Genomic DNA, 23,049 nt, shown 5'->3' on the forward strand with positions numbered 1-23,049 from the left:
CTATATATACATAATGCTTATATTGAAAAATAGTTGATCGAATGTGAATAATAATTCTGCCCTACTCCTCTTTGTCTTCTCTCGTTCTTCTCTTTAATTTTGTCTAGTAACAAGTCTTTTCTTGATCTCTCCCATTCCATACTTATATTTAATATTATCATATTATTTAATGAGTTTGATTAATATATCACTAATAGTGTTTTTAGTCAAACTCATTAAAGTATATAATAAAACAGGATTGAAAAATAGTGTAAAAATGTTTTATATTAATAAACCACTAAAATTAATTTCTAAATTAATTTGGCTGGCCGAGCACCCTTTATTGAACTAAAGTAATATTAACATGTTCAATGTATCAAAAAAAAATATATTAAAATGTTCCTAAAAAAATATTGGATGCATATGGTAGCGGGCCAACTACAGCCCTATAGTTTTTGTAAAATTAGAGTGGGAATGAGATGATTTAAAAGAATAATAATAATGATATTTTCACTCCAATTTCATTACGTTATTGTTACACCAATTCTAGTAGCTAATAAAATTATAAAAATCATACTTACCAATACACATTCTCATTCTCTATTTTTTTTTTTCTCAAACAAGCATAGATATGTAAAATGTCTAAAAAAATGGTGTGTAGAAATATTTTTCCTTTTAAATTGATTGAATGTATATAAGCGAATTGTAATTGTAATTAAAATAAATTACATAAGGAAACAAAGCCAAATCATTGCATTCTAAATTGCTAAGATAGGGGCGTTTCCCCTTTCTTGTACCAAAAATAAAATAAATTGCTAAGATTAACATGTGAACAGTTCTTAATTGCATGCCCAAAGGCGAGGAGTACAAAATGTGTTATTTTTAAGATAAACAAGTTTTATTATGCATGATCCCTTTTGTTTATAAAATCAATATCTCTTACCTCTTAAGAACCAAAGTTTTACATCAAAATAACCCTTAACTAAAAGTGCAAAGGATAACAATTATGAGATTCCCTTTTGCCCTACAAGATAATAGTTGGCAGATGATGATTCTTCATCCTTTCCATAAGTTTAGGCAGAAGTTTAGGAAGAATAAAATAACTCTCTTGAGGACACTGCGTGCTTCGAGTTTTGTTAGACGAAAATACGTTCCTCTTGAGCTTTTGGCACGCCTACAAATTAATTTTGTTGGGTAATTTGGTTATAAGTCTTTGAAAGATCATTACAGGTTTATACTTATTTAAGTCCTTCAGAATATCCATCTTATTAGTCGATTTAAAGGGCAATTATTGAAGACTTTATGTTTCTTCCTTCTCATCAGTATTATTATTTAATATTATTTGACAAACTGAATAATTCTTGCTACTTAGAGGAGGCCAACTTGCAACCATGCGTGACAATATCTTATCTCCTTGTAATGTATATATAGTTTTTGGACCATTTTTTTTAATGCAAGTATAATCTGGCAAAGGGATTTTTGTGTTGAACTTTAGCTAAATATAAAAATGAATTATTGTTTAGTTTATACATTGAAGAACCACATTGCCCAATCCTCAACAATAATTTTGATTCCTTGTTGACCTCAGCAAGTCATTAGTTTATTTCAATAATCTCAAATTCGGAATAATGTGATGCAAACATGCTTCGGAATTTCCTCATGAATGCTGTACCTTTGTCTTGTCTCACTCGGATTCCTATGTTCCTTGACAAACTAACTGGGTATCATTTTCTTAGTCAATAGCTTGTGTTGCTTTGGTATATGCCTGATTGAAGGAACACAATGTACAAAGGGACCCTGAGATTTCCATTTTGAAATTTTAGCATTAAATATGATCATCCTTCCTAGCTTGTATAATTCCCTGGAAATAAGATAGGTATACATGTGCATGTCCCAACTTATTTATTGTCTAATGCCTTTATTTTTTAGAGTCGGAATAATTTTATACCGTTATAAGTTATAGTTTCAATTTTGGTCGAGAATGTTAATTATATCTAACGATCCCGATTTATTATACATGTGAACCTTTAGATGCAAGTAAATCAATGATTAAGATTTGATGTAAAATTTCTTATTTTTATACCGATATAAGAATAGCGTGCCCTATTTTTAATATTTCTATTTTACCATTACGAGGATTTAAAATTTAGGAATCACCGTTGCATTTACATGGTTAATTTTTTTTTCTCTATTTATATCAAATTCAATAGATTTATTTCTGCTGAACAGAACTAAAGCAAAAATGAGGTCATTGTTGGTTTTCCGTAGCAAAAGTGTTTTAAGAATGGAGAGGATTATCTCCGGTTACCGTCGTCATGAAAATAAAAAACCTACCTCTGCTTAGTTGACCATGGTAATGTTTCTCTAACTTAGTTGCTGGACTCTTGAAAACTGGTAAGTTAGTCAATGGAAAAAAATCCCATAAAAGAGGGGATCTGTTTTCTCATTTCAGAAGCGAAAGTCATTTGTTAAAATGAACTAAAATCTTGTATATTTTATAGTATCAGTTATTCAACTAGAGTCATATGTGATGAATGCTGTTGCAATCAGTTCCCCAAAGTTTACTTCTGCCAAATTGTACAAAAGTTCCTTTTATCAAGCAATTATGAAAGTGTAATGGCTATAGTAAGCACAATTTTTTTCCTAAAGCAACTTCAGCAGCACAAGCTTGTAGAATCTTCAAGCTTACCTGATCGGATGTTGCTGGCATTTAAAACTGAGGTCTTAATTGTATTAATTTTTTTTTATATTATTCATTTATTCGTCGATGACTCGATTAGTCTAATTTGAGTTGGGTAAAATCATACCAGCGATAAAATTCTTTCTATCAAATTTAATAATGCTACTTTACCAGAAGCTCAAAGTCAAAAATACTATTAAACTTGAACGATCCCTCACCGGTTGAAGCACGTATTTGTATTCAGTTTCTCTGTATTAGTTTTTATTTTATTTTATTTTTTATTTTTTTTGGTTGTAGATTCATATATTATTTGATTAATTTAGTTCGAATTTCCAAGATTATTTTTTCTATTGTAACTCAGATCTTTGGTTGAGAGTAACGAGGCTTGTACACTTGAAGCCATGGATGTTGTTAATCATTTGTATGTTACTTTCCAATGTTAATAAAAACGGACCAGTTTGGTTGGGTCGACTCAAAAATTGATAAACCGATCATATAACTGGTTCAGATGAAGTAATGGGCTGGTCATGCATTAGAATCGGTGAGACCCAATCGGTTAAGCAGTGACCTGGCCCGAGTTCCAAAAAAAAAATTCCAAAAGAAAATTTTCAAAAAATAAAATAAATCATAATGGAGAGTATTTTTTGCTTATTGATTTACATAGGTCATGTATCTACAACACTAATATTATCTCAATTATGCACTATGCAGGAAATTTTAATTTGATTTATAGTTTGGGATGTCGTTTACTGAACTGGAAGCCCCGTATCACGATCATTATATTTTTGTTCCTTTATTGAATAATAATGTGTGATTTATTATTTTTATATTAAAATATTTGAAATTTTTATAATTTTGTTAGATATTTGAATATGTTTTTAATTTTTTAATATAAATTATAGAATTACATATAATTATTAGGTCATGCGATCAAACCAATGACCCAGTAACCTAATATTTTAACTTGAGTCAATGAACAATTTTAATAAGATTGAATTTCCTTCAAATTTATTATAAGCGTAATTTGATCTTTCTGTTTACTTGTCGTATCTTCACAAAGGAATAGTGCACATGCAAGGAGCATCAACAAAAACAGGATCCCGTACCCATTTCCCATTTGTTGCCTTATTTGAATTTGACATACGCAGTTCATGGAATTTTAAAAAGAAGTTGCAAAACCCTGATATGATTATAATCAAAATCCATAATCTAGAAAGCATATCGGCTTGGAGGATTTAAAGTTTACACGTCAAAATGCATAATTTATTTTGGATGGAAATGGTAACGACTAACGAGAATGAATCCTCTTATATTTTATATTAATATGTTTATTTTATGTAAAAATTCTCAATAATTTATTAACAAATCAACCTATAATTTTAACGAAGTCCCTAAAACAAAGAAGAGAGAATTTTCATTAATTGTTGATAATTGATTCATGATTGAATGAGGAATACTTTCACATGATATGATTATATGATAAATGAGATGATGAGTACAGTACTTCGTTAACTGCTCTTGGCTGGAAGAGGATGTGTCGGCACGAGACAAATGTTGACTTGAATAAGCCTAAGTAATTAGGTGTACTGGCTCAAAGAATAGTCTCCTCCATAGCTTGGCTTCATTCCCATTATTACCACCTCACCATCATTAAGTCTACTTAATCTGGCTAGAGAATGAAAGTTTCATCAGTTAGATTAATTTATGTTGTTGGTGAAGACTGAAGACACTTTTATATCTTAAACAAAGCCTTTCAAATAAAATAAGATTTTCATATTAGGCAAGGACAACAAAAAGAAGAAGAACTAGACTCGAGATGATAAAGACACCAGCTAGTGTTATACCATATGATCTCGAATATGATTTGTTATTTATAGTATTTGTCATAAAAATGTTTAAAATAAGTTATTTGAGTACAAAAGCAAACTCCCTCAATAGTGTATGAAAAATTAAATTATGTAACTTTTGGGGATTTTGAACAAGTGATTGTAATTTTGATAAAGGTATGGAGTAGAGAAACATGGCAAACAATGATACCTTAGGTTCCAACATTTTCCAAGTTGGCACCCTTTCAATCTGAAAGGGTGAATTTCAGTAGGTAGAACACTTTTTCAACCCATGGGGTAGGACACAAACTTTTTGAATGGAAGCTTCTTGGTTTATATATTTATTTTGTTATTTCAACGCTATTTTTTTTATAACTTTTTAATTAGTTATAGAAAAAATGCACAAGCAAAACTATCTCCTACTTTATAAATATATCATTCTGGTTGTGCACTGTTTCCTTGCCAAATAATCTTTCCTTCCTCTCTCCAATTCTGCTCTGAAGTCTTTCATATCTGTTGTAGTTAATCCAAGCTTACCATTGAAGTTAATTTCTGTCAGGCAAAGCAAAATGGAGTGCCAGCCACTACAAAAGGCAAAACCAAAACACAGGAAGGGCTTGTGGTCACCTGAAGAAGACAATAAGCTCAGAAACTACATCCTTAAGCATGGTCATGGCTGCTGGAGCTCTGTCCCCATTAAGACAGGTTGGTTTCTTTTTTCTTCCCTGTTTTGTGATCCTTTATCAAACCATACAAGTGAGCATATTCCTGATATGTAGGCAAAGGAGCATTGTTCCTTACTCTTATACTTTCATATTATTAAATGGAGACATCCTTGGTTTTCTTGAAGGAAGGTTTCTCTTCTCTTAATCTGAAAAATATGCCTTCAGCTTGTTTGCACTCAGATTAAGTTATCAAATAGTAATGTGGGCATGCTTCATTGATTTTAACACCAATAAATTTGAGATATGTTGTTGTAAAATGCACCAACAATTAAGTCTTTTTCTTTAGTTGTGTAAAGAATCTTGAGATACACCACTCCCAAAGCTAGCTCAAAGAGTGGGAGCGTCCAAGGCCTTATAAACTCCACATTAGTTGCTCATACAACTAATATGGAACTATATATCTCAATAAGTTGTACTCATTATTATAAATTTGTCCAATCAATTCTATATGAGAAAAGGTGATATTATTATGGAAAATGATACTTGGGCAGCCTTTATCCCCCACAAACCCCTCTCAGACTCCCATGCAAGCCATTGCACACTTGGAGTGTTTGTGAGATTTGTGATGATCAAAGTCTATACAAGTATTATTACTATATTGTCAAAATTTCACAATCTTCCTTGCAAAAGATACACAAAGTACTTTTACACTTCTGCTTTGCATATTTTTACACCATATGGCTGACTAGACGAGCATTTTGAGTAATAGTAAATGTAGATTCTGCTGGTAATAATAAAAATGTTGAAGTCAAAACGACAGGCATTTGTTTTTTTTTTTTTTTTTTTTCTTTTCATGTTTACCTGATATTGATGGAGTGCAATTACATATACGTACAGGCTTGCAAAGGAATGGAAAGAGCTGCAGACTAAGGTGGATTAACTATCTAAGGCCAGGATTGAAGAGAGGGAAGTTCAGCAAACAGGAGGAGGAAACAATCATGACCCTTCACCACATGTCAGGCAACAAGTAAGCAAGAAGAGTAAATCTGCTTCTACTTTCTAAATTTTTAGTAATTTCAATTTTATCAGCAAATTTTAAGAGAATTAAATAAATTTTTGTAATTTTTAAATATTGATACAGACTTGTCAGGGGTAGGTGTTAATTATCTTTTAATTAGTGCATATGATGCAAGAAAAAGAAAAGCAAAGTCTCCATTTTAATGTTTGAGTCTTTGAAGTTAGAGAATGCAATTGGATTAGGGAGTGATTTCATATTTAATTCTATTTCATAGAAGCAACTGGGTCCTATTTAAACGAAAAGTAAAAGGAAGAACCGATAGGTCAGTCAAACCATGAATTGGCTTTGGATGTCATGCTCCTTTTTTTAAGGAGGGATGAGCATTGAAAACAAAAAAATATTATACTAACTATTCCTAAGCTCTCTATGTTAATCTAATTCAATATTATTTGTTCATTTTATAGATTTTCCCTTTATATATTCCAATAGGTTATTATCAAACATTTTAAATTCAAATATACCATTCACATAAAAAATGAGTGTATATATACTTGATAACATTAATTCATAGCTCCCTTCCCGAAATTTAGAACAGAAAGTGAACACTACTTCTTTCCAATTAATATGGAGTGGTGGTGGAATTAAATTGTGCAGTGCAAATTCTTTCCCCTTTTAATAAAGACTGATGAGAGAAACTTAAATTATGTTGGGCTAGGTGGTCACAGATAGCACAGCATTTGCCAGGAAGGACAGACAATGAGATAAAAAACCACTGGCATTCATATTTGAAAAAGAGAGTGGTCAAAGCTAAGGAAATGGAATCTCATAAACAAATTCATTGTGCTAACTCAAGTTCAGATACCATGGACTCTTCACCCTCTCTCCAAAAGCTTGCAACTCAAGGCCTACAGAATTATAACTTCCCCAAAGAGGCTCATCAAAGCTCCTTACCAAAACTGTTATTTGCTGAGTGGCTTTCTCTGGATCATCTACATGGTGGAAACTCTGCAAATTCAGTTGACTCTTTGGTCTTGAGGAATGGATTTGATCACAATTCAACTTTTCAAGAAGCTGCAATGCATGATATGTCAGAAGGACCATTTGGTCGAGATTATCATAACAGTCTAACTCATAGTTCAGCCCCTCACATGTTCAATTCACAGCTAAAGTTTGCAAATCAAATGGTGGGAAATGGCTTCATCCATTGTATACCTGGGGTTGACTTATGTAGCAATTTCAGCTTGAGCAATGATTCAATGTATGTATGAGGGAAAGTTTCCAAGGCAGGTCAGCAAGGAAGGATAATTATACATACTGAAACCAATCAAACTTTAGCTATATAAAATTAATACTTCCATTTATGTACTACTACCCAATTCTAATGAATTCAATAGGATACCAGACACGTGTAATCAATTGCTATTCTTCAAGAGTTGCATTTGCTTACAAATATTTAATTTCGTTTCAAATAAAGAAGTCAACATCTGGTGATCTTCAATGATTTTGCTGTAAATCTTAAAACATTTCTGGCATTGATTTAAGTGCTGTCTGAGATTATATGTGAAGAGATTTGGTCTTGGGAACTTAAACGCTCAAGCCTCAATGATGTAGCCAAATAAAAAATCACTACCTTTTTTAGTGACAAGGGTGTTGCTATTTTTTTTTCTTTTCTTTTTTTTTAGTGGTGGATCCCATCATTTTGTGTCTTAGCATAAGATATGCTCTCTCCTCTAGGGGTGTGCAAAAAAACTGGTTCACTTGTCCTGACCTTGACCCGACCCATAAATACCCATATTTTTTGAACTAGTTTAAATACTGATCCACTTTTATTTGGGTCAGTTTTAGACCTAACTCTTTTTAATATTGACACACTGACTCAAAACTTGACCCATACCCATTATATGAAAAAAAAATCACAATTACATTAAAACAAAAGTTTTAACGTAAAACAATTTCGTCAAAAATTTTTATGGAAAATATTTTCATAAAAATTTTCGCAAAATTTTTTGACAAAAAATATTTTCATCAAAATTTGTGACTAAAAACATATCGGTAAAAAAATTTGACAGAATATTTTTTTGTCAAATTTTTTTACGGAATCTAAATTTCGTCAAAAGATTTCACAAAAAAATATATTCATAAAAACTTTCGACGAAACACATTTTCATCGAAATTCTTTGACGGAAAAAAATTTCATCAAAATTCTTTACAGATTTCAAATTTCGGCGAAAGTTTTCGACGGAAACATTTTGGTTAAACTTTTTGACAAAAAAAAATTTCGTCGAAATTTTTAGCGAAACACATTTCTATAAAAAAATTTCGACTAAATATTTTCGTCAAGTTTTTTGATAAAGAATATATCCATCAAAATTTTCAACGGAACACATTTCTGTAAACAAAATTCGTAAAAAATTTTGACAAAAATATTTCGATAACAAATTTTGACAGAAAAAATATTTTGTCTAAATTCTTTAGAGAATCTAAATTTCGTCGAAAGTTTCAAATGAAACATTTTCCTCAAAACAATTTCCATTGAAAATTTCGACGAAACACATTTCCATCAAAAAAATTCGACGGCAAAAAATTTCATTAAAATTCTTTACAGATTTCAAATTTCGGCGAAAGTTTTCGACGAAAATATTTTCGTCATCAAAAAATTTTGAAGGCAAAAAATTTCATCAAAATTCTTTACAGATTTCAAATTTTGGCGAAAGTTTTCGAAGAAAACAATTTCGTCATCAAAAAAATTTGACGGCAAAAAATTCATCAAAATTCTTTACAGATTTCAAATTTCGGCGAAAGTTTTCGACGGAAATATTTTTGTTCTCAAAAAATTTTGACGGCAAAAGATTTCATCAAAATTCATTACAGATTTCAAATTTTGGCGAAAGTTTTCGACGAAAACATTTTCGTCATCAAAAAATTTTGACGGCAAAAAAATTCATCAAAATTCTTTACATATTTCAAATTTTGGCGAAAGTTTTCGACGAAAAATTTTCGTTAAATATTTTGACAAAAAAAAATTTTGGTCGAAATTTTTAGCGAAACACATTTTCATCGAAAATTTTCAATTAAATATTTTCGTCAAGTTTTGTGATAAAAAATTTCCATCAAAATTTTCAACGAAACACATTTCTATAAAAAAATTCCGTAACTTTTTTTGACAAAAAAAACATTTTGACGAAAAAAATATTCTGTCAAAATTCTTTAGAGAATCTAAATTTCGTCGAAAGTTTCAAATGAAACATTTCCCTCGAAATAATTTCCGTCAAAATTTTACATTTCCATCGAAATTTTGAATGAAAAACATTTCGTCAATTTTTTTGACAAAGTTCTTTTTTCGTTTAAAACATTTGATGGAAGAAATCATTTTCGTCAAAAGTGTTGACGGAAACTAAATTTCAATAGAAAATTATTTTTTGTAAAAATTTTGACGAAAAAATAATTTTGTGACGAAATTTTCGTTTTTTGCAACGTAAAAATTTTGTGAGAAAACCAAGTCAAAAACGGGTCAGGTCTGATTTGACCCAGTTCAGAAACCAAGTCAGACCCACTTCAGAAACCAAGTCAGGTCAGATCCAAACTGGTTCTGAACTAGTTCAACAAAATCTAATCCAATTCAAGTCAGACCTGACTTGGATCAAATTAAAGCGGGTCGGGTCAAAATACCTGACCTATAAAAACCAAGTTGGGTCGAGTCAGACAAAAACTTGACCCGACCTGACCCATGAAGAGCCCTACTATCCTCCAACATTAGAGTAGACAAACCCTTTTAGTAATGGTTCGATTCGAAGCTGACTAATACTAAACCACATACATTTATACAACCGCATGCTTCATAAATAGTTCATGAACACATTGATACATCATACATCCCCATACATCATAAATAATTCATTTAAAATACAAGATATAACTTTCAAACTAGAGAGCAACAACTCCATGACAAATCAGAGTTTTATTCCTTTTCTCTCTCTCATTCTCTTGTTTTTCCCGGATAATGACATGCAGAAGGGATGGCAGTGGGTCACTTCATATCTTTATTTCTTTCCAACATCAAAGTTGTGTATCGTATTTAATACTAGTGGGCCATGGCATGTCTTTAAGTCCTCCCAGTATTGAAGTCTTATCATATTAAACCGTCATCTTTAATCTTGATCCGAGGGAATTGTTACCAGCTTGAAATAATAAATTCATCTGAGAGGACTAAGCTAGCCCACAGAAGAGCCATCGAAGTAATGACAATGACCATAATAGGTGTCCATTTCAACGCAATTACCTGTGCTCCAAAAGAAAAAGAAAAAAATGCATAATTAACATATTTTCCTTGTTTTCTTGCCTAGAAATGGGGTAAAGAAAATAGCACTCAGCTTTAGCCAATTTCTTAGCCCGCAGCATTAGTTTATAATTTTCTATATACCATACCTCAAGGCGTGGGGAACACCAAACCGAGGATACAGGTTGATGAGTAACTTGTAACCTTCTCATTGTTTCCGTAACTACACCAAAAAATTGCATAACTTGTTTTTCATTTTGTTAATGCTTCTTATTGTGAATAATCACAGGTATTAATATGATATTGATAAGTTGTGGAGGGGAAAGAAATCTTACCTGAATTTCTCCTCTTTTCTAAAATGTTGGACATGTCTTCAATAGCAATATCTAAATCTTGTTTCCGTTTAGCATTAAGTTTTGATAGGTTGGCCTGAGTTCTTGTATCAATGTATTGTCTGCTAAAGTTTGCAATTATACCATCTGACAAAGAAATTGTGATTGGTTTGGCAAGGAAATATGGTGAAAACAAAAATTTAAAGTCAGTTATAGTATAAAAAAAAGGGGGACTTTCATTTCCTGTGTTACTAAAGAGTAACACCAAGTGCTAGAGAGTGATATCATATTGTGGCAGACTAATGATTCAAGGGAATTACCGAATTTGACAAAGCTGTATGGCCTTGTGATTTTATCTATGAGGGTTTTATCAAACTTCTCAAACTCCTTGTGTATATCTTGTAGGTAATGGAAAGCCAGTTTCCTTGGATACGTGGACTCACACAAAACAATGAAAATAACTCCGTTCTCGACCAAGTAGCTTAATACCAAAAAAGTACAATCACAATCAAATTTATGTTTCATATTTCTTAAAAGATCATCAAGTTAGCCTGTGATAAAGGACCAAGTAATTGAATAATATGAATCATAATAGAAAATTGCAAGCATGACAACAACTTCAACAATAAAAGAAACCAAAACTAATTTTGAAAGAAACTAAAAGAACATAAAGGATATGAAAAGGGAAGGATACTTGAAGCAGTAATGATCAATGCGAATGGTCATCTTGGAAGCCATCAATGCTCCCCTTGAAATTTCTTGGAGTATGAACTCTGCTTGTTGCTTGTAACATGAAAGATAGCCATTCTCTTCGTTCATATAATTAAGTCCTTGTGCTAGAGGCAATCCATCGCTTGCCCTTCCAACTATAGTTACCTTAACCATTTCCTATATATGAACCAAAACCAGTATCAGAAAATTTATCTCAAATGGATTGGTTCTCTTTCTGAATGATTTCAACAAGATAGATGGATGCATAAGTCATTTTAATATATAGAGTTTGTGCGGTGAAGGAATGAGTCAGAGAACTTAGAGAAGAAGTTATTCCTAGTGTGTGCAAAAGTAACCATTATTGGAGGAGAAAAGAAAAGGGGGTGGCAAAAGCTATAAAAGATAAACCCCTTCAACACAAGAAGAAGAATATGCATTTCCCTTCTTTGGCAACTTTTTCCTTCTTTTCAATTGTTATGGTCCTCGTGGAAAATTGTTTACTTTTTGGTTTTTTGAGTTTTTGGTACAAGATGAGTACTGTGATTTGGACACCAAAATTATGGTGCAACTTTTGCGCCATTCTAATTCTTGCTCAACGACAAGGGAAAAAGAAGTATAATTTTTTAATAAAATGTTTAGGTTATGTTATAGAGGAATTATGTGACTCATATTTGTTTTTAAAAATAAAAAAAATAAAAAAGTATGGGTTTCACAAATTTTATCTCTATAACATAACTTAAACACCTTCCTACAGCGTTCTATTTCTATTTGATTAAGGATAAATTTATTTTTCTACACTGAGAACACAAGTATGAAATAAAATAACATGTATTTTTTTTTTTGAAACTACAATAACATGTATTTAGTATTCAAATAACATGTATAGAAATAAAAAATAAAATAAAATAAACACTTTGGTATGGTATGAAAAAATTAAGTAAGGAAAATAATATCTTACGTCATATTCACATCTATATTTCTTATAATTTAAACACCAATTAAGTCAAAAAAAATTATATATAAGTAGGGATTAAAATTTTTTATTATAACAGATAATTTTATCTTTTACATGTATAGAAGTGTATGAACTTTATGTAGAGTCAAAAATAATAAAATAATAATTTCTTATAATTTTATGAGAAAAATTATATTTATAAATTTTTTATTTGTAATTTCTTACAAATTATATTATATATTTTCAGAAATAAAGCATGAGGTTACATTATGTAAGTACACTATATATACTTAACAATATAATTTATAAAAATTTATAAAAAAAATTTATAAGGAATTTTCTCCTAATATTGTACGCGTATAACAAATAAAATTATTTTTATTATATAAGAAAGATACAATCTCTTTTCAGTAAATGGCGTGGAATGGTTGGAAAGTGTAGAAGGTGGGGAGAAGCCACGTTTGAGGAAGGTTTGACTGGAGAAGCAGTTCAGATAATAAATGCATATGCCGTCAAGAGTCAAGAGTCAACACCGTCTTCACCTTAACCAATAAACATTGATTCCATCCATCACTTCCTTGTCTTTTCTCCACCGCTTCAACTCTTTCTGCTTTTCTGCAACACACCCTCAAACCCAAACCATCATCATGTTCCTCCTGTTCCTGCTTTGCACTCAGGGGAAGGAAGGATGAGTGGACCCTTTACCTTCTTCACTCCCCTCGTTTTCTGCATCTCATACACTCTTCGAGGTGAGGGGTGAGTGAGGCTTCTCTGCCACTATTATCTTCTCTGATAATTCTGTCATTTTCTCTGCTTTTTATATTTTGCCATTAAGAAGGGTATGTTATGTACTCTTTAATTAAATGTGATTCTGCACCTCTTAGCCGCCCAATTGTCCTATACATATACATATATCCATGCATTTATACCTCTCAGTCTCACCTGATTCATCCCTTTCCTTCTCCAACACTCACTCTTCTCTCTCACACTCTCAAACTCACTCCCCTTTGAATTGTTATGATGATTGATGAGTAGACCCTCTAGTTTAATCATCAGTTTGTGCAAATATTGTTCTGAAATGCTAATGAGGTGGTGAGTGAAGATGGGGAAAGCACCCTGCTGTGAGAAACATGGAGTTAAAAGGGGAGCTTGGACTCCTGAAGAAGACCTAGCCTTAGTTGACTACATCAACAAGCATGGCCATGGAAGTTGGCGTACACTCCCCAAGCATGCAGGTGCAAGTTCTTATTCCCTCTTTTTTGTTCTTTTCTCATTTCCTTCTTCTTTCTGCTTGTGCATTTCTTGTACGGTACTTTGTGGATGTTCTCTCTCTCTCTCTCTCTGTCTCTCCCCCTCTTTTTATTTTATTTCTGGAATCTTCTGGAGGAGTTTTGATTCCAGAGAAGAATAGGGCTTATGGTAAATGCAAGATTCTGTAGTATTGTTTTCTTACAACTGCAGTTTCCATTTTCTTCAAGGTTTTAGATATTAATCAGTTCAATACTCTGAGCTTGCTCTTCAAGAAACTTCAATCACAATGTGAAGTTGTTTCTATGATGAAGAAAACCTGATTGTCGCTTTTGGCTGTGTTCTCTTAGCAGCAATTTCTGCATGTTATGGTATTTTTTATTTATTTATAAAAACGGCAGTCTCTTCCTTCCTGCAGGTAATAATACTATATCACCAATGAGCTTATGTGAGTGTTATATTGTTAATTTAATTATGCTGTCATTCAATACCTTATGTAACCAAATTTGTTGACATGCATTTAGAGTACTATATTTCATTATATTTTGATTCAATTATACTTTCCCGTCTAGAAAATGGTTTGCGAAATCGTGTTGGATGGAGGATTTGATGTGCTATGAAAAGAGTGAAAATTTGACACACTGTCAAAATATATGAAGACATACATCGAAGAATCATTTATTTAATATATGTTTACGATTAGGTCTCCTACGATGTGGAAAGAGCTGTCGGCTTCGGTGGATAAACTATCTTCGGCCTGGCATCAAGCGCGGCCCATTTACTAATGAAGAAGAAAGTACTATTATTCAACTTCATGGCATGCTTGGTAACAGGTAGTGGATTGCTTCATTTGCTGATTTTCTTGAAAATGCACTCACATGCATACACCCAACCCTTGGTCCTGAAGGCTCATTTTATTCATAAGCTGGATTTTAGACATGTTGCATGCTTTAAAAGTACAAAACCTTCAACCTCATATAAATAGTTTCCAAATTCATGTGGTTAGATAAATAGGGTAAGGCTAAAATTTGATCACTTCCAATAGATATTGTTTCAGTTCTGTTTGATATTTTCGTTTTGTTGTCATTCTTTTAGTCCTTTCTGTAATCAAGGATCCTTATATACTAAAATCTTAAGCAAAAGGAGAACTTTCATGTCTCATAATATAACCAAAGCCCCCCCCTCCAATAACCCCTTGCTTGTTCTTCAATTTTTGGTTGTGTTGATTTGTACTTGTGATATTACTTTACTTTGCGTGTAACCAGTAACCATGCATTCTTTTAGGTGGGCTGCTATAGCATCCCAACTACCTGGAAGAACAGACAATGAGATTAAGAACTATTGGAACACCCATCTAAAGAAGCGCCTCCTTCGGTCATGTCATTCCCTAGGGCCAAAACAGCCATGTGTCATTCCTGATCAAAGGATTTTCAAGTCTGAATCACTTTCTACGCGTCACATGGTACAATGGGAAAGTGCCAGAGTTGAGGCAGAGGCAAGGTTGTCACTGGAATCCTCATTGCTTAATTCATGGTCAACGAGTAAAACATGCCCTGATTACTTTCTTCAACTTTGGCATTCTGAGGTTGGACAGTCATTTCGCTTGATCAAAGGAAATGAAGGAGTAGTGTGTCAAAGCCCTCTCTCACAAGTATCATCATCATCATCAAAATTGGAGTCATTTTCAGATGTCTCATTGCAGGTGAAAAACACTGTGACTAGTAGCTCCAAACCAAAGTTTGAAGATGACAACATGATCCAAGAACAATCAAGTAGCTACAAACCAAAGCTCGATTATGACACAGCTGGGTCAGAGTCAGGCAATTATGAATTTCTTGATACTTCTGATTCTGCTCTAAAGCACCTGCTAGACATGTCTGATAGCGATATAGGATTCTTGGCACAAACCGACAATTTCCTGAATCTCCTTGATGGTAGATGTGACTAAGATAGTCTACTCCATATTTCCACTTGGAAAGGCAATACTCTGCCTTTTATGATTTCTTCATTTTTGTAAATGCAGTTACCGTGTAGCTGGTTTCCAGCAGTGCGTTGTCCATGTTGCTAGTTGGTAGTTGGTTTAGAGGGGGAAAGGGTAGATAGAGGAATTAGCTGCTAGAGTTCAAGTTTACCAACCACTTCATGGCTGTAGCCAGCCAATAGTTAAATTAGTGGATTTAGAGATGATGATATTGTTCATGTCGTTCAACAACTGCTGCTTATGTGTATATATGGTTCCGAGCTATTGATGATGTGTTATTTGATTCACAAAAGTACAGGGCTTAAATATATCAAATGAATAGGAGTTATACTGTTGACATGCCAATAATGAACAAGAGAAAACAGCTTGAACTTCGAATCATCGGATCAACTTTCTGTAATGCTGAGACAAAATAAAGAGACTGCAAAATAAAAGATTAAAGAATTTTACACTATTTAAATAATTACTTGACATATTATTAAAAGAGTTTGACTTTTTATTTAGTTATTATTAGGAAGCTCATTTATTAATGTGGTAAAATTTTAACTTTTAGATCGAAATTAAGTCCCCTGAAAAATTGTTCTTTTGGATCATGAAAATATACTCGTATCAAATAGTCCAATAAGGCAGAATTAGTACTTGGAAGAATTGTAAGCATGGTAAAATTATCAGTTATATCGATCAGGGCTCAAAATGCAGACTCATCAATCCTTCTCCTTTTACCCTTCTCGAAACTGAGATGGGTTAGTGGATTAATGCTATTATTCCCAAATTGAGTAATGCAATTTCTTTATACATAGAGTAATTGGTATATATGCACCAACTTGTCACTGTGCACACAATAAATGAGCATGGACTGGAACTCACCAAAGACAACATAGCGCACATGTACTAAGGAAGAAATACACAACCATAATACAACATTTTTGTTAATCAGGCTCGAGAAGTGATGTATTAGAAACAACCAATGAGTTTGTTTGGACCTGTTCCAGTTGCCCTGTACTTTGCAGCTGTCTCCTCTGCCTTCAGGAAATCTTCCCCTTTTTTGGCCTCAATGTTTGCCTTCTTTTCTTCAGCTTGCCTGTGGATTGTAGCTATTTTATTTTTCAATTTCTCCTCATATTCTGCCTTTTTCTTCTCCAGTTGTTCCTACTCACAAGCACATTGAAGAGTCAACTTCCCCTCTATTTTGCTACATTCAATGTGTGTCCTATCTATCTTTGGTGTGAAAATTGGAAAAAAATCATTTTCCTTTTGATAAGGCATGTTAAAGTTTGGTGCATTTTTCTCTTAGATTGTTAGAATAAACATTATTTACAGCAACAGAAAATGCAAGTTTCATCATTTTTTTTGGGGAGCTGAAATATTAATATAAGAATTCTTGGGGAGGGGGCTGAACCTTTAGCCATCACTACTCCCCCGCACTCCGGATTAGTCTCATAGCCGGCTCAAAGAGTCGAAGCTCGTGGGGATACCGGAGGGAGCCAACTCGCCTCAAAGAGGTAATTAGGGTTGGGTAACTCCAAAAAAAAAAAGATCACTTTTCACAACAAAGATAACAAAATCTTTTGTTGTGGTTATTCCATCGGAAAATATGGTTATTCAAGAGATTTTTACCCCTCTCCCCCTTCCTATTCAAAATATTGGCTTGCAACAAAAACACATTTATAACCTGTCCAAAATAAAATGAATGAATGGAGACAGACTTTCAAAAAAGTTACAATAACTAATAAAATATGTTCTTACTTCAATCTTTTTCAATTCAGCCTCCGTAGCAGCTTTCTTACTGTTCTCCCATGCTGAGATGGTTGAAAGCTTTTTGTGAGCTCTGCTCATCAAATTCAATTAAATTAGTAATCAAAAGTTATTTAAATAACATCAAAGAACCAAACGTCCTCATACTGATGTTATAGTAACAAGCTAATTTGATAAAACGATAGCCGTCATTTGTTTCTAATTGGAATTCAATATATAAATATCTTTTTCAAAATTAATTTCATAATGACCACGTTAATGATGTTCTGCAGTGCCTGGTACATTTGCTCCAATGTCTGTTTCTATTTGAGCTGAAAAGGGAATGTATTGAACTACAATAATAAATTGATGTTTTTATAATTGAAGTTTAGATGTTGCAATGACTCAAGTGGTGTTCCCTTCATGGCTATCATAAGTCATTCATATTTATGCCAAGCTTCTTCGACTCCCTCCTTAAGAGTGGAAAATGAGATCAGAAATTTTCTTGTTAAAATATATAGTCCCACATTGGTTGTATGAGCAACTAATGTGGAGTTTATAAGGCTTTGGACACTCTCACCCCTTGAGCTAGCTTTTGAGGTGGTGTATCTCAAGGTTCTTTACATGATTAAAACAAAAAGCACAAAAGATAAACCAAAAATTGGGCCTGTGCATAATCTACCCTTCAAGCCTAAAGGGCTCTTATGTGAGGGGACGTGTTGAGATATATAGTCCCACGTTGATGTGGCCTTTATAAGGCTTTAGGCACTTCCACCCCTTGAGCTAGCTTTTGGTGCGAGTTGTGACTCAATGAAAGGTTGTAACATTTTTAGAACTGAATCCACATAAAAAATGAAACAAGCAAAGATACTTAAGCACGCGGTGCAAGCTCTTACTTGTTCACTGCTTTTGACTTCTCATTTTCTTCCCAGGCTTTGATTAGTGAAAGCCTCTTCTCTGTTGCAACTCTTGCAAGCACTGTATCTGAAGAAGAATGAGATGACATGATATGTAATGTCAAAATATGAAGTGCATAAAGGGAAATCAAGTGTCACAGTGATATACGACAAACCTCGGTCGACAGAGCCCTCAGATTGTTTTTCTTCAGCAGTTTCGTGAGTCTCTGAAGGTAACCAAATTAGCAACAATAAACACAATAAAACTGGATCTTTGCTTGAATAACAGAATCTCAATTAGTTTTCAGTTGGATGGTAACACACAGCAATTTGAACATATAATTCTTTCTAGTAGAACTACAACAGGGAAATTCCAGTAAAAGGAAACTGATTATAATAAATAAATCAAGCATGTCTTTAAACTCGCAGAAAGCTTAGCTTAATTAGTAAATAATGAGTTTTAACTTTGTTTTTTGTTATAAAAATTTGATAACCCATTAAGAAACTTGACAGGACAACTCATAATATATATATATACATGGGTTCGCTTTTTCTGCAGTTATTGCATATAAGTTATATGCAGTAAGCCAATACGACGTCGTTTTGGAACGGCAATCATGGTGTTTTTGTAATTTTAATTTATTTTAGGGTTATAATAGTCTTTATATTTATAATTTTTTAAGATTTCAATACTATAACGACGTCGTTTTGGAAATAAATGCAGATAACTTTTCCGTATTAACTGCGGAAACATTTTTTCCTATATATATATATATATATATATATATATATATATATATATAGGGTTATATTTATCTACTTTTACATAAGATAACTACATTTCCTACACACACAAGCTAGGTGGGTCCCATTTCTTTTTTTTTTTCTCTCTCCTCTTACTTATGGGTCCCACTTACAATCTTGTTTCTACAACATAAGATAAGCATTTTCCTACAACATAAGAAAATTATTTCCCATATATATATATATATATTCAGAAAAAAATGGAAAGCAAATAAAAAGAAAAAGAAAACTATACTCTGCAATTAAGATTAATTTACAAAGACTCTTTGTAATTGTTAAAATAACAGAGACCAGAAGACAAAGAAAAAAAAAATGAGACGTACGTTAAATATCAATATGGCCATCAAAACTGACAAAAAAAAAAAAAACACTTTAATAGATAACTTAAATCAGAGTAAGAAAACACCATAATGACTTATATATACATATATGAATCATTAGATACCTGTGGATCAAGCTATAAGAATATGTAAAATTTCTTATGTAAGTTGACGTTGCCCTGTATATGTATATAATATGACCCTTTTGGAAGGAGATAATGAATGAATGAATGAATGAATGATAAGAGGAGTATGGAGTGTCATACTGTCAACTATGGCAAGAGCTTTGGAGTCGTGAGCAGGTTTATTATCAGGAGGAGAGGGTTGTGGAATTTCAGATTTCTCCTCAAGCCTATCATCCTTTGGAGCGGCATGAACAACAGCTTCAGGTTCAGGTTCAGTTTCATGTTGATCAGGTGCAGGAGGATCCGATGGGGATTCGGACTCTACCTTTTTGGGTTGCTCCTCTGTCATTTTTCTAAAGACTAGAGAATTTAGAACTCCTTGCACTAAAGTTGTAACGGAACTCTAACTTAATTATCAGGAAAGTTACAAATATGATAGGAGAGAAAGAAAGATATAGATATAGAGAAAGATGGAGGGGCAGGGTTGGTTGGGATATTATGGTTGAAGAAAGGTAACTGTTAAACTCAAATTCCACAATGCTTAGCTGGGTGACTGCGGTAGGTACAAGTGCCCTCTGATGCAAAAGTTGCCAATGCCCTTCAATAGAGACACAGCCCCAACTCTGCATCAATATTTGTTTAGATTTTATTTATATAAATTAAATTAATGATAATATTACTTTCATGTAACATAAGAGTAGTTCTCTCATATTACAGAAAGAATTCAAATAGGACTCGCTATTTAAAAGAAAAAAAAAAGGGCACGATTTTCGAAGTGAAAGGAAAGGAGATAACTACTTCATGTAAAGTGAGAGTAATATTTCCTTTAAATTAATTACTAATAAAATTCATGTAAAATTCACTTGCCAACCATCAAATTTCAATGTATTCTTTTAATTTTTAATTTTACAATATTTTATGTTATTAACCTGTTGATACCAATAAGTTATTGGTAGTATCGTATTGATTGTTATTCATATCGTATTCAATGTGTCCATATCGTAGAAAAAAACAAATAAATTAACAAATATTCAACGTGTCCTAGGATAATGAGTCGTGGCAGTGCCAAACGTCACGCAAATGGTGCCCTGTGCTTCTAAACTTTTCTTAACTTTGAAAAAGAATAAATATTTACTTGTGTTCTGTCAAAAATTTCAGTTCTTTGAAATTAGATTTTTAAATAAGGTTCATATTAATTTCTCAAAAAAATTAATATAAATATTTTTAAAAAATAAAATAAAATGGGTTCCATATTTTTTTGTTAAGAAAGCATTACTCTTAAAAAAAATCATTGATTTCTTCTTTCTTCATGTCAAAGGAATCATTTGTTGTTTGGGGCCTAACCTGTCATGATCAAGTACATTGGTTTCTTGCTCGACTTGTAAAACCACGAGTTTACCGTAATCCATATTGTTATTGTTTTCATGGTTCATTTTCCTCTCTTTTTGCTTACTTCAGGATGAAATTAATTTTAATTAATTGAAATTTGTAATCTTTCAATATTTGGATACTTGTATATTATTTTGTAAGTGATTAACTGATTAATATAACTTAATGATTCAAACAAACCAAACATCATCAAACGGCTCCATAATTTATGTAAAATAAAATAAAAAGTTACACTTAATTCAATGAAAGTGATATCATGTATGATTACAAATATTACCCTTTATAGTTTATACAAAAGCAGTCTTCAAAATGGTTTTTTTTTTTTAATGTATGGAATTTCAAAACTCTCCGGGGAGTACCATAGATGAAATAATAACTTCTAAAAAAGTGAACTCGGTTTATTTCCTTTTTTTCATTTTCAATATTGAGGTTAATGACATTATGCCAGATAGTGGTAATAAAAATTTCATTATTAATCGATGGAATGAATACCAAATACAACAAAACACTCTTGTGCAAATAATTTTTCTTACTAAATAGCATGGGTGTTTTTACAAAAAACACAGGTTTCAAGGCACTTGAGTACTATAAGAGCTTAGGATGGTGCGCAATTAAGAGCTTAGGATGGTGCGCAATTGTGCCTGTTATAAGGAGGGTAAAGTTGTGATCCTCTTATATTTACAAAAAAAAATTTATAAATTATACTATGCCTAATATTATCGGTCAAGACATAATATAATTTATAAATTTATAAAAAAACAATTATCAATATAACCCTACTCTAAAATTATAGTTTGTCTCATAATCTAGGATAGGCCGTGTTGCTTCTGTAACCTCCTTGAGAAGCTAATCCCCTTTAATATAATGTTATTGGGGTTTTCACACCCTTTCTGTTCACTTATAGCTTTTCTTTGTCGTGTAACTTGTATCTTTAGCTTTTTGCACCTTTGCTCTCACCAAACAATAAGTGTTAAAAAGCATCATGTCAATTAATTTCATTTTCAAATTGGAGTAAGAGTTAAAACAAAGTATTTTCCTTTTTTTACCTTCTTTTATAAAATCGTGGAAATAAATATAAAGTGGATTACAAGTGTGCTAAACCAGTAATATATTCTAGGCTAAGAAAAGAGAGATTGTGGGACAAGGTTTGGTCGAACAAGCAGATGCAAAATGTAAAATTGGTGGTAAGATATGCCCCTTGTGTTGGCTCTTTCTCTGAGTGAAAACAAAAAACTCTTTTTGGATATTCCATGTCATTGTTAGTATCATGAAATTGCACGTGAATGCATCATCATGATCTCTAAAAAATGTTGGAACTGGGATTTTCCGAAATGGTATGATTTATTCTTTACCATCTGAACTAAGACTACTATTTCGCTGATGATAATAATAATAATAGGAAGTTATACTTACTATCTATTTTCGTTTACAACTTCTTACAACCACATCTTAATTGTTGATTTCCATCAATTTAACGGTTATAATTTATTAAGTCATATTTATTAATTAATTATTAATTTTCAATAAATTATAACTGTCATATTGACGAAAATCAACAATTAAAATATGGTTGTAAATGAAAATAAGTTATAAGTATATTCTTTCTCTAATAATAATAATTATATTTCAATGAAGAAGATCGATCATAAATTGTGGAAATAGTACGTTATGAAGTGAATTAATAAGAGTAACTATGAATGTGTGTATGGAAAAAATTTTGTTAATAGAAGCAAATCCACTTCGATGATCTTTATGCCTCAAAATAATTAGTTTTTAACCGGGAATATCTTGAGAAAACTAAAAAAATCAAAGAGGGGAAGCCCCTAGTCATTCAGGTAAATCATTGTGGAAATACTAAATAGTACGTTATGAAGTGAATTAATTAGATTGCTTCCTAATGGGATTTGGGGGAGGGGTTGGAGGTGGAACCAACGTAGGCTGAGAGCCACCATCCATGGGCTACGATGCAAGATTACAAGATAAGGATTACACAATTGGTAGCTTTAATAAATAGGAAATGGGTCATTTTCATTTCTTCTCAAAATAATTGAATGATTGGGTTGGTGTTGACCCATGACGTACATATTAATGAACCTGACCGGATCCATAG

The 23,049-nt window shown here is 32.3% G+C and overlaps 4 protein-coding genes across 4 annotated transcripts; 2 read left to right on the plus strand and 2 right to left on the minus strand.

Annotated features, from left to right (window-relative positions):
* The first annotated feature begins 5,054 nt into the window (after positions 1 to 5,054).
* LOC133312402 (transcription factor LAF1-like) lies at positions 5,055 to 7,436 on the plus strand. Its single transcript, XM_061513579.1, has 3 exons — positions 5,055 to 5,190; positions 6,048 to 6,177; positions 6,884 to 7,436. Exons 1-3 carry the CDS (start codon positions 5,055 to 5,057, stop codon positions 7,434 to 7,436), a joined length of 819 nt encoding a protein of 272 aa, XP_061369563.1.
* A 2,903-nt stretch (positions 7,437 to 10,339) lies between these two features.
* Positions 10,340 to 11,713, minus strand: LOC133312396 (25.3 kDa vesicle transport protein SEC22-1). The gene is made up of 5 exons (XM_061513574.1): positions 11,471 to 11,713; positions 11,097 to 11,257; positions 10,780 to 10,923; positions 10,594 to 10,667; positions 10,340 to 10,447 (listed from the first exon to the last, which is right to left on the minus strand). The coding sequence occupies exons 1-5, from the start codon at positions 11,659 to 11,661 to the stop codon at positions 10,340 to 10,342; spliced, it is 678 nt and encodes a 225-aa protein (XP_061369558.1). The 5' UTR covers positions 11,662 to 11,713.
* Positions 11,714 to 13,048: 1,335 nt separating this feature from the next.
* LOC133312370 (transcription factor MYB17-like) lies at positions 13,049 to 16,196 on the plus strand. Its single transcript, XM_061513543.1, has 3 exons — positions 13,049 to 13,677; positions 14,394 to 14,523; positions 14,975 to 16,196. Exons 1-3 carry the CDS (start codon positions 13,545 to 13,547, stop codon positions 15,636 to 15,638), a joined length of 927 nt encoding a protein of 308 aa, XP_061369527.1. The 5' UTR covers positions 13,049 to 13,544; the 3' UTR covers positions 15,639 to 16,196.
* Positions 16,197 to 16,415: 219 nt separating this feature from the next.
* On the minus strand, positions 16,416 to 20,052 carry LOC133312371 (remorin-like). Its single transcript, XM_061513544.1, has 5 exons — positions 19,692 to 20,052; positions 18,478 to 18,528; positions 18,302 to 18,389; positions 17,418 to 17,499; positions 16,416 to 16,820 (listed from the first exon to the last, which is right to left on the minus strand). The coding sequence occupies exons 1-5, from the start codon at positions 19,897 to 19,899 to the stop codon at positions 16,626 to 16,628; spliced, it is 624 nt and encodes a 207-aa protein (XP_061369528.1). The 5' UTR covers positions 19,900 to 20,052; the 3' UTR covers positions 16,416 to 16,625.
* Between the last annotated feature and the right edge of the window lie 2,997 nt (positions 20,053 to 23,049).

This window comes from Gastrolobium bilobum, unplaced genomic scaffold (genome assembly GCF_033153095.1).
Source record: "Gastrolobium bilobum isolate Gb01-03AN ecotype WA unplaced genomic scaffold, APGP_CSIRO_Gbil_v1 utg5148, whole genome shotgun sequence".
Taxonomy (NCBI): Eukaryota; Viridiplantae; Streptophyta; class Magnoliopsida; order Fabales; family Fabaceae; genus Gastrolobium; species Gastrolobium bilobum.